Below are 12,477 nucleotides of genomic sequence, written 5' to 3' on the forward strand. Positions count from 1 at the left end.
GATTGGACTAAAAGACGAAGCAGTTTAGCTCGTCCTCCTTTCGTTTGAGACGGACTAGTTACAGGAGCAAACCAGCCTCCCTTCTTTGCGAGCAAACATTTGAAAGAGACCGTGATTACACAAGCAGGGATTAAGAAGCAGAAAAATATAATTTTATATTCCTCTCGGTGACGTGTCTGTCGGCTTCAAGGAGGGAAGACCTGGTAGGTAACAAGCCCGCTAGCTTATTTGCTAATAGTTCAGCTAAGTGATTGCCGGGCCTACTAATGTTGTGACCCATGACGACATTTTTACTAGGTACATCACACATTTTAGCAATTATTTCCTGGTGCGAGTGTTATTATGACCGATCTACCTACCTACCTACCTAATAGAAGCGTTTCTCATTATTATTCTTCTGACTCGACGTCGTGCGTCGTATGGTTTAGGCCTTTTTTGCGCATGCGTAATAGGGTGCGCTTGCATGTAGTAAAACATGAAAATACATGTATGCGATTAAATTTAAATGTGTCTGATCGTCTGATATTACACCCACATTATGTTCTGTTTGCATACATGAAACAATGTTTGTTTGTTTCCGGTGTGGATCAGTTTGTGTGTGAAATAAATGTAATACGAATATTTACATGAACTAGGATTATCAGACGGGTCTTGTAAAGACCATTACAGATATATAAGTATTATTTTCCTGTGATAAATATTAAGAAAGTTGTGGACTTTTAAACCGGGGATAATGCACTAATTTCTTGTTAACTTCATCAGTTAAAAGTCAATGGGTCAATACTTTAGGTATGACTTTTTGTAAAAAAAAAAAAACGTACCTTTCTTAATATTTAGCCCATTTTAAAAATGTAAGTATTGTTTGAAAGCTTGTTAAACTAAGAAATAGAAGTAATAGCCTATGCTAATAAGCAACGGTGTATTTTGGATCGATTCCATTCATAAAATTAGTATTGAAGTGATGGAAAAGTTGAGTAAACATGGCTGGTTGGACTCCACATGGAGTCACGAAACAAACGACCGGGCAATTAATGTGTCAGAAAATTCGGTGTACAAGTCAATCAATTTCAAATATATTTGTCAGACTTGCAGATGAATATTTAACTTTTATTTTAATAAGATTCCAATGAACATTTTACTCATGGTAGATTTTTTTGCAGGGGAGTTGTTGCATGAACACTTGTCCAGTCCGAAAATTTTGATATTGTGGATAAACTAGGATATGTGTTCTACGTCATGAGTATTGGTGTAGAGTTGTGATGAAAACAATGCAAACGCAATTGAACTCTGAATACAGCGGCCCGGTCGCTACTCACAATGGCGCGATCAGACGTGGAACTGTGAGCGACCACTGTGGTGATCTAGTCTGCTGCAAAAACATATACCTACAACATGTGCTCAATTTGAACAGCAATTTTTCCCGCCCTAACACCTGCAAGCTATATAAAAGTTTGTGGCTGCCTAAAACTACTAATGTGGCCTTGCTTTTAAGTTTGCGTGAGCTGATCCTCCGGAGGAATGCAATCAATGACAATATTTCAGAATGGAATCTATAAGAATATTTTAGAATTGAATATGTGACTATAATCAATGTTTGCGTTTACAGAGCCGCCATGTACAATGGCATAGGCCTGACCACTCCTCGGGGCAGCGGCACCAATGGTTACGTGCAGCGGAACTTGTCCACTCTGCGGGCCAAACGGCCGCGAGATGAACGTGGTGGTGAAAGGGACGAAAAGGATCGGGAGCGGCTGGAGAGTCAGCTCAACAGGCAGCCCAATGCCGACATCCTGGAGCACCAGAGAAAGCGACAGCTGGAGGTGGAGTGTGCCAAGCTGCAGGACATGATGGAGGAGCAAGGGTGAGGAGAATACACCCCGCTAGCAAATGGACTGTTTTTACAGTCGTCACTTGTTTATCTAGGCTAATTGGTTCCGGGCAATGTTCCTCCTAATTTTTAATGTTTCTGAGCAAACGCACAAACTACCTGATTATTCCTTGGACCACATGTGAGCAACATCAGAAATGTGCACTGTCTCCACACCAGCATCCCACACACCTGTCCCAAACCTGACAAGTTAAATGTTTTATTATACAGTAGTAATCAAATAACAGCAGTTATTTTCATTCTAAAATTTTCTAATATAAATGATTTAGCCCAGTGACAATGAAAACAAAAATCTTATTTTTCATGAGCTGCATTTTGAATGTCTGGGTGGGGGGTCCTCCCGTGGAAGAATTTGAGACATGTACTCCTTTCTGAGATCTATTTATTCCACCTGTAAACATTCACATTTTGCATAATGAGATGTGTGCTGTACCACAAACATGGGATACAGCACACAACTTTGTGTCTGTAAAATGCATCATTGCAGAGTTGTTTAATAGCAGTAATGTAATCTCAGGACAGCAAGTCATAATTTATATCCATAAATTAACATTCTTAATACATGACACTAGAATAGGCACACATGTTTGGGGAGTCTGGGTGAACAGTGCTTGTTCGTTTTGCCAAAATAAGACTTTATGCACACATAACACACTGTTAATGAAATTGATTGGCTGCGTGTGAATCGTATCATAGCGTAACAACCTTGTTCGGGGTTTGGAGTTTTCTGACTTTTTGTGGCCCTGAACGCATTACTGGCTGAACAGAGTGTGTGCGTCTTTAGGCGCAAATGAAAGAGCGCGAGCAGTTGCTGTCAATGCTACATTTATTTGTTTGTTTTGGTGTGATCACGGCAGAAAGTGAACAGTTTGCTAGATAGTAGTTTTTTTGTGAATGTTGTTTTATTGTGGTTGTTGATGCAGACAACCTCCTTCTTTTCAAAATGTCTCGGCTGAAGTAATTGTTTTATCTGTTCTGATCGATCTTTGAAAATAGTACAAAAAAAATTGTAGGATTGGTTGGATTTTGTGGACTGCATAGATTACTGAGCGTGAGGACACAGGAGCAGTGCGTAATTGCCTGATCGCAAAGTATGATGATTATTGAATAATAAAATATTTTTATAGTTTGACCAAGAACATTCTGTGTATGACCTTCTAAATATTTTTAACATAGCTAAGTTTACTCTAGACATGAAACAACCATATAGTCCCCTTTGCATTTGTTTTACCAATATAGGAGCCTTGAGTGGGTTCTACCTAGGGGTGTAACGGTACACAAAAATTTCGTTTCGGTAGGTACCTCGGTTTAGAGGTCACAGTTCGGTTCATTTTCGGTACAGTAAGAAAACTACAAAATATACATTTTTTGGGTTATTTATCTACTACATTTGTAAACAATGGCATAACATACATATACACACAGGGTCCATTGCCAGGGTTAATGTGGTCAACATATATAAAATAAAAACTAAATAAATGATAAATGGGTTGTACTTGTATAGCGCTTTTCTACCTTCAAGGTACTCAAAGCGCTTTGACACTACTTCCACATTTAGGCTCGGAATGGTTTCTTAACAAAACATTTCTACATATAAAGTGCTCTTTTTGATTGATTGAGACTTTTATTAGCCTGACTGACTTGGCAGTAAGAGGATATGTGGGCTCATTGTTCTTCCACCATTTAAGTGTGTCAAAATCTAGTTTTTAATGCAATATGGACTTAAATCTGCTGCTAGAAAAACATTTGTTATTGCTTTAGTCCTGCCTGACTCGCAGAGGAGAGGCTGCTTGAATGCGGTGGTGACGCTTCAAATGGGTTAGCATGTGTTATGAGAGTAGCTTATGTGTGTGTGTGTGTGGCCCTTTAACATGTGTGGGTGAGCGAGGTGAGGGAGCTTAGTGCGGGAGTGGCTGGTATTTTGTTGGGTTGGCTGTGTGCAAAACCTCAATAAAGCCACGATTTGCAACTAATCGCCGGACTCTTCATTTACCCTGATGCCCAGAGCTGTAGAGACCCATTGCCGGGTAGAGTGAAGGGTGTTGCCCCCGAGAACACATCAGCTCTGGAGGAGTATCTCCCCTACACTGCTCGACTACGGTCTTGGAGCCGGAAGCAGGAAAGGTGCAACACATGTTTGACGTGTGGTCACAAGCAGCTGCTGAACAATATCAGCTAACCTCTGTCCTACATTGTTGTATCGCGCAGCCAAAGTGTTCCGAAACGGGAGTTCAGAACGAGGCAGGAGCGTCTTCTAGCTCTGGCTTTTACATGTTGTCCTAGCCTGACATGTGTACTCATTGAGTACACCTCCGAACCGATCCGAAACCCCCGTACCGAAACGGCTCAATACAAATACACATACCGTTACACCCCTAGTTCTACCGTAGATTACAGTACTCACTGGTAACCCGGAGGATCCTCCTTGAGTCATTGCTATGGTCGTCACCCGGCCACTACAACACAGCCACAACGTGGAAATACTTAATCACATCCTGGGTAATTCCTCTAATTTAGTACTGGGTTTCCATGTGCTTAAAACACAGGCGCAAGTTGTTCCGTAAAAACTTGGTCAACTTGACAGTCGCAGCTACAAAAATTAGCTGTTGTAAGCATTGCTGATGTTCATCTCCATTCAGCATGTCCTGGAAAGTTGCCGATAGCATTAAGTGGCAAGTACTGGTCTGTCTTGTATTTTGATATAGTTCACGTTAAAGTGGAGAAGTGGTATTGATGAGGCAGAGGTCAAAGATGAAGCACATCAAAATGTTGGTTGACTGGAATGTTGTGGTGAAAATAGCGCCAAAGTTAGCTGTCATGTGTTAGTGTTGTTCACCCTGAACCTGGAAACAGAATGTCTGCTTTGTGAATATCTTTATCCATCACTACAACATAACACAAAATAAGGCAAAACCCTGCAGATATGCAAGACATAAATATGATTTAAATTCTTAAATGTAGGCCAAAAATATATAGAATATGTTTAAAAAAAATCAGTGATGTAGTGAAGCTGTAATATTTGAAGCGCAATGGACGACTGTAAATTGTTAAAGTGCAGCACAGCTGAGCATTATACTTCTTGGCCTGGCTGTACTTGTAATATTTGTTTAGTAGAAAGGTTCTAATATTTTTTTATGCTTGCTTGGTCAGATACTCTGCAGAGGAGATTGAGGAGAAGGTGAATAGTTTTCGAATGATGCTGCAGGAGCAGCAAGAGAAGCCCCCTGCCTCCACCGACAAGACGTCGTAAGTCAACAATTAAGCAGCTACTGTTCTTTCGCCATCTTCACGTTTGACCGTTACTGATTCCTTTTGCTCAGCGTAACAGAAACTCACGCTCTGGCTGCGGCCAACCAGCAGAAGAACGATCGTCTGCGGGAGGCCTTTGGAATCTCCAGCGACTACGTCGACGGATCGTCGTTCCATGCCGATCGCAAAGAGAAGGAGAAAGAGAAGCGAGAGCAGGAGCGTTTGGAGAGAGAAAAGCAGCAGCAGCAGCAATACACGTGAGTGCAAAGCAGCTTTTTAACACAAGCACACTTGGGTTGTACTGGTACTAATAAAGTACTGCGGTACCTAATAATTAAAAAAAAAAGGTACTATACTGCTTTTACCCCCCAAAAAATACTGGTCCTGTTTTTTTATGTTAATTGCAAATATCGACTGTAACGATACCAACTCTAAGAGCCTTATGTAGTTGATACTACAGTGATTACATCCCCAAACATTTTTATTATCACAAAATCTTCTTTATTGTTTATAAAGTCTGGAAATATGTCCCGGGACACAGGAGAAATTTAATTTTGACCAATGAAAGATCTTGTAAATACTTGGTATTGGATCCATACCCAAATTTGTAATAGTACCCAAAACTTATATAAAGTATCCAAACATTAGAATAATAAGTGCTTATTACATTTTTACATAAATGTAGATAAAACATGTTAATACAGAAACTAAGCAAATATAAGCAGTAAATAAACAAAGAGATTAATAAACAATTTTCTACCGCTTTTCCCTCATAAATTTGACAAAATAATAGACAGGAAAGTCACACAATATGTTAATGCATACGTCAGCAGCCAGATTAGGAGAATTTGTATCACGTTTGCTTACTTACTACTGAAAGAGAAGTTATGTTCTTATTTGATGCCAAAATGTTTATTTTCTTGCAATAAAAAATGTTTAATGTAAGATTTTATGTTTAAAAAGGCCAATAATGACATTTTTGTGGTCCCCTTTATTTTGAAAACTTTATAAATATATTTCAGTACCAAAATAATTATTGAGTCTTGAGGTCTTTTCTCGCTTCGCTGTCCTCCTGACAGGTTGATAGAAGACTCGGATGACTCTGATTCCCCGCCAAAGAAACGCAGTCGGAAGAAAAAGAAAAAGAACCAGAAGAGGGCTGGGTGAGTTCTTTGATGAGCACACAACAGCCATCTCCTAATGGTGGAAACATTTCTGTAGTTTTTGCAGTATTTGGGAAAAATATAATATACACACCAGTAGGGATGGGAATTGATCAGATTTTTCCGGTTCCAATTTCAATTCTGCTTAACAATTCGGACCCTAATGGATTCTTATTTGGGAAAAAAGGTGGATTAGCATACATTTTTAGGTTTGAGATAACATGACCTTAGAAATCCAACAGTGAGGTCTTTAAAAGCACACATAGCATAGAAAATCTTTATCGTTAAAGGAATCGTTTGAAAAAATTACAAGCGATTCCAAGGAACTGATACACTGGAAACCGGTTATGAACTGGAACCGGTTTTCGATTCCCATCCCTACAATCCAGGCGACTCGTTGGCTATGTCTCGTTGTAAAACGTCTTTTAAAGGGTCTTTATTCATATTGGAGCATATGTACGTCTATGCTATGTGATAAGATAAAGTGTGATTGGCTGCTTGGTGTGTCCATCAAAATAAAATGTCCTAATATAAAACACAGTTTCAAGTGTATTGATCAAGCAATTGTTTTCACCGTGGTCATGTGCAGGTCGCAGAGCTGCTCGCCATCTCCTCGCCGAGAGAAAAGATCTAAGAAAAAGAAGAAACGGTAATTGACTTAGCTCTGCCCACACTGGTTACAAGTTGAAGTTGAGTGTAGTTAAATTTGTTGTTTTAAATGATTCCAGAGAGTCGTCAGTGGAAGAGCAGCAGGACGGGTAAAGACATGTGGAACATTGGCCTCCTTTTTATTTTCTCCTAGTTTCATATTTTCTCTCCTTCCAAGTTCCCCAGATGACAAGCAGAAGGCGTCCAAGAAGAAGAAGAAGAAGAAGACGACGAAGAAAGCGAGTAAAAGTCCTGCAAAGACAAAGACAGCGCGGCACAGGAGCGTCTCGTCCGCTTCAGCTCACAGGTGTCTCATAGTTCCTTATTAGGACAAAACAATATGGCCGATATTTGGATATTCATTTGCAGTAAAAGTTTTATTTAAACATGAATAGTATGTCAGTGGACAAGGCTTTGAGTTGTTTAACATTTGTTAGGAAACTTGGGACCAGTAGCAAAATAATATTTTATGCGGCGTTAATGTTGTGGTTAATTTAGCAGCCAAAAACACCTGTATACATGTGTCTAAGTGGAGCATCAGCATTTGCTTTTCAAACTATGGGAAATCTCCTGGGAAAATATGTAAAAATGTAGGATTTTTCTACATCATAATAACTGGCCATCTACCCCATTTTATAAAAAAAAATTAAAGGGGAACATTACCTCCAAACCTATGCAAGCGTCAATATATACCTTGATGTTGCAGAAAAAAGATCATGTATTTTTTTAACTGATTTCCGAACTCTAAATGGGTGAATTTTGGCAGATTAAACGCCTTTCTGTTTATCGGTCTTTTAGCGATGACGTCAGAACGTGACGTGACCGAGGTAACACATCCGCCATATTCATTTTCACATTACAAACACCGGGTCTCAGCTCTGTTATTTTCCGTTTTTTTCGACTATTTTTTGGAACCTTGGAGACCTCATGCCTCGTCAGTGTGTTGTCGGAGGGTGTAACAACACTAACATGGAGGGATTCAAGTTGCACCACTGGCAAGACATCTGCCGCCAGACCCCCATTGAATGTACCAGAGTGTCTTCACATTTGACCGACGATGCTAAAACAGACATGGCACAGAGATGTATGGATAATCTGCAGATGCATTTGCAACGATTAAGTCAACGAAATCACAAAGGTGAGTTTTGTTGATGTTGTTGACTTATGTGCTAATCAGACATATTTGGTCACGGCATGACTGCCAGCTATTCGATGCTAACATGCTATTTACGCTAGCTGTATGTACATTTGAAACTAGATACCCACATTTAATGCGAAACAGACACTTACCAATCGACGGATTTAAGTTGCTCCAGTGTCACAAGATGCGAAAGTCCTGATCGTTTGGTCTGCACATTTTACCGGCGATGCTAATAAGGCAGCCATGCTATGGGCCACTTCATTAGGTACACCCACGCTATGGCTGAATAACGTCAATAGCTATTCGCTCAATAGCTTCAATTTCTTCTTCAATTTCGTTTTCGCTATCTGCCTCCATACTCCGACCATCCGTTTCAATACATGCGTAACCCTGTTGAATCGCTTAAGCCGCTGAAATCCGAGTCTGAATCCGAGCTAATGTCGCTATATCTTGCTGTGGTAACCGCCATGTTGTTTGTATTGGCAGCTCTGTATGACGTCACAGGGAAATAGATAGTGGTTTCGAAGATAGCGAAAATAAGGCACTTTAAAGCTTTATTTAGGGATATTCTGGGACCGGTAAAATTTTGAAAAAAACTTAAAAAAATACAACAAGCCACTGGGAACTGTTTTTTTTATTGTTTTTAACCCTTTTGAAATTGTGATAATGTACCCCTTTAACAGTTAATGGATTTTTTTATGGATACATTGTAAGGGTTCCTCGTGAGCAACCAAATAATGGTTGGTTGTTCTACATCACCTTTTTTAATACTAACTACTGGTGTGTGTGTGTGTGTATGTATATATATATATATATATATATATATATATATATATATATATATATATATATATATATGTATATATATATGTATATGTATATATATATGTATATGTATATGTATATATATATATATATGTATATGTATATATATATATATATATATATGTATATATATATGTATATATATATATATATATGTATATATATATATATATATATATGTATATATATATATATATGTATATGTATATATATATATATATATATATATATATATATATATATATATATAATCTGCCAGAGGAGCAGCAGATGGGAGGTCCTCTTTTCTGCTCTACAACCCAATAAATAACCATCTAAAAAAAGGCCACCATCATCCATTTATATTTTATGACTGGAATATTAAAAAGTATTAGGGATATTGTTGTTATAAGCGCTACCGCAGACAAAGTATTTATAGCGTCACCGTGATCACTAGCTTGTTTGCCGCTGTTGACGTCACCCAATTGTGAGCTGCTTCCTCGCCTCGGTGATCATGAAAGTTTATTTTAGATCATAAATCATGCCTCTCGCCTGAATAGTAGAAAGATGAGGATGTATTCCGACAAGTTGATACACACAGTCAATTTAGACATGGCGAGAAAGACCCGAAAAGACACTTGGTTCCACTCCTCTTTTCCTCACAAGAATTGTGAGTCATTCTTCATCTAAACAGGAAAATAACGAGATTCTATATTGCGGTATTCTAATGACAGCAGACATAGTAAAGTAAGTAATGTTTGTTGGTTCTGATGAAGTCTGCAGTGAACAGTGATATTGTGGAAGAAAAAAGCCAAAGTCGTGTTGCGTTTTTTAATTTAATGCGCCTTGTTTGCTTAAAATGAGCTATATACGTAAATATGACATATTTCTATAAATATGCCTGTTAATACATTACATAAACTTACAGTTTGTATACAAAACCTTCTTGGAGGTGTTTTTTTAGGGCTTTGTATGCAGAATATAGTGACACCATAGGCTCCATTGTAAGCAGACTTTTGATCACATGTATTTATGAGTTAGAATGTATACAAAAAGAAAAACATATGTTCTTGTTTTAAATAAGGATTGTGAATGATAGGCAAAATTCCAGGGACAAAAGTGCTGTTCCAATTTAAGCACACTGCAGCTAGATCTGGATAACTAAACCAACCCCCACTCCTCCAGTCACACGCAGGATTCTCACGGGAATGAGACCAAAATTAATCCAGTCCTACCGTAGTCGGTTTTCTAAAATACTTTTCTTACAAAATGTGTTTCCCCATTGCTAACAGTCGCTCACCTGCACCGCCAAGGTTGCGTCAGCATCAGCACAAAGAAGACAGTGCACGCAGACCAGTGTCTCCACACCGGAGGGCAGATCCCCCGGAACAAAGAGCACCTCGTGAGGTGAGGAGCATGATGCCATGACTGTTTATTATTATTATTATTATTATGATGATGATGATGTTAATGCTGACGGCTCTTCTGTCTGCTGTGTCTTGTTAGAGACGACAAGAGAAGGTGACAGGGAAGGCAAAAACCTCCACCACCAAAAGACGAGACTCCTCATCCTCGTCCTCGCCTTCACAGACGGACCGAAGCCGAGACGCGCAGAAGAGGAGCTCCATGAGCAAAGGGACTGAGAAGAGGAGAGCGAAGGAGGACCCGCGAAGAAGATCAAGGAGCAAAGACGCAGAAAGTCCGGGAAGTGCAGAAGGTGGAAAAGAGAGCAAAAGCAGAGACAAGAGGAGCGGAGCTCGGACGTCTCCCCCCCACAGGATGAGACATGACTCGTCCTCTCCCTCTCCTCCTCCCAAGGTGGACAGCAGGGGTGGTGGGAGTAGAGCACGCGAGGAGGACAGGAGCCTCAAGAAACATCAAGACACTAAGACGTCCCCCTGGCCGCCTCCTGACAGGACGAGAAGAGAAAGCAAGTCTCCTCCTCAGAGGACCAATGACAAGACCAGACTTCAGCAGCCGCGCCTCCGCTCACCCCCCAGGGAGGATGAGGACACGAGACGCAGGATGGAAGACCGAGGGCGGGCCCTGCAAGGAGGCAGGAAGCCCGATGAAGCGGCAGGAAGTAGGAGCGACAGCAGGAGGACAGAAACACTAGAAGACAGGAAGAGGAAGCTGGCGGAGAAAAAAAGGGAGGAGAGCAGCGACAGTGACTCTTCCTCCTCCTCCTCTTCATCATCCTCTTCCTCCTCATCCTCGTCCTCTGAAGACGAGGACAAAACCAAAACGACTTCCAGCAAAGACAAACGTGGCTCGTCTGCTATCGGAGCGGCCGTTCAACGGTACATTGCCAACGGACGCGTGGAAAGCTCCGCCTCCCCTACCAAATCCCAGAAACAGCCGGAAGGCAATGAGCGACGCCCCCAACCAGCACCTGTGCCCGCCCCTCCAAACAAGGGCCAGCAGCAGTGCAGTCCGAGTCCACTGCCCTGCCCCCGCCTAGTTGGACTTGACAGGGTGAGGGGGTCAGAGGTCAGAGTTGACCAATCAAGACGCGCCACAAGGACCAGTCCTGCATCCAGGAGGTCACGCTCGCCCCCGTCACGTGCCACCCCGCCCAAACAGTACCAGGACCCACTCCCCCGCCACAGGAGAACCAGTCCTCCTTCAGACTGGGACAGAGACCGCCAGAGGGACAGAGGACGTGAGCGTGCTGCCAGACGGAGCAGGTCCAGGAGCAGAAGTCCCATGAGGACTAACGGGTCCAGGTTTAGGAGTCCCATCAGGACCAGGAGTCCCATCAGGACCAGGAGTCCCATCAGGACCAGGAGTCCCATCAGGACCAGGAGCCCCATGAGGACCAATGGATCTAGGACCAGGAGTCCTAGGAGGCGTAGTGGATCTAGAACCCGGAGTCCGAAAAGGCGTAGTGGATCCAGGACCAGGGGCCCGAGGAGGCGTAGTGGATCCAGGAACAGGAGCCCGAGGAGGCGTAGTGGATCTAAAACCAGAAGCCCGGGAAGGCGTAGTGGATCCAGGACCAGGAGCCCGAGGAGGAGCCCTGTTGTCAGGTAAGCAGCCTGGAAAAACGTTAAAACTCTGATGTCTGGGCCAATTGTCTAATGATCCAATGATAATGAACCCAATAACTTTGCACACACGTCCGGGGTTTTTCTCTTTGTCGCTTTCAATCAGCTTGCAAGAGGGTTCACTCTGCATTGTTCTCAGCACCTGAGTTTGTTTAAAAGCAGAATTTAATGAATGGAGTGAACCCTCTTGTCGGCCATTAACCTTTGTCTGTGTCTCACCATAGCAACGAGCTATAGTGAGAAGCACCGCAAAGTTAACACAAATTACGAGGAAAAACAATACTTGCAAAACCAAATGTTTAGTGTGGAATTATTTCTGCTTCAAACGTGATCAACAAGAACCAGAAACACTGACAAACAAGTAACTAATGTCCAAATTGATGGAAAATGATGGCAACAAAAAAAGATAAAACAAGCCACTCGAACCAGTTTTACTAACTAGGGAAAATACTAAATATGTTTTTTTTTCAGGGCTGATATCGATACTGTTTATTAGTAGTCAAGGAAGCCGATGCCTGATATTTGGAGCCGTTATTA

At 41.3% G+C, this 12,477-nt stretch overlaps 1 protein-coding gene across 2 annotated transcripts in view; it reads left to right on the forward strand.

Annotated features, from left to right (window-relative positions):
* Nucleotides 1-12,477, forward strand: part of srrm2 (serine/arginine repetitive matrix 2) — a 20,222-nt gene continuing 7,745 nt past the window's right edge. For both annotated transcript variants that reach the window (XM_061905781.1, XM_061905782.1), the window contains exons 1-10: nt 1-203; nt 1,607-1,861; nt 5,039-5,134; nt 5,209-5,394; nt 6,217-6,300; nt 6,890-6,949; nt 7,029-7,058; nt 7,127-7,255; nt 10,186-10,300; nt 10,400-11,922. In XM_061905781.1, coding sequence (XP_061761765.1) covers nt 1,614-1,861; nt 5,039-5,134; nt 5,209-5,394; nt 6,217-6,300; nt 6,890-6,949; nt 7,029-7,058; nt 7,127-7,255; nt 10,186-10,300; nt 10,400-11,922 — 2,471 coding nt within the window. In that variant the 5' untranslated portion in view covers nt 1-203; nt 1,607-1,613. The remainder of the gene's footprint in view (nt 204-1,606; nt 1,862-5,038; nt 5,135-5,208; nt 5,395-6,216; nt 6,301-6,889; nt 6,950-7,028; nt 7,059-7,126; nt 7,256-10,185; nt 10,301-10,399; nt 11,923-12,477) is intronic.

Source organism: Nerophis ophidion, linkage group LG07 (assembly GCF_033978795.1).
Source record: "Nerophis ophidion isolate RoL-2023_Sa linkage group LG07, RoL_Noph_v1.0, whole genome shotgun sequence".
Classification (NCBI taxonomy): domain Eukaryota; kingdom Metazoa; phylum Chordata; class Actinopteri; order Syngnathiformes; family Syngnathidae; genus Nerophis; species Nerophis ophidion.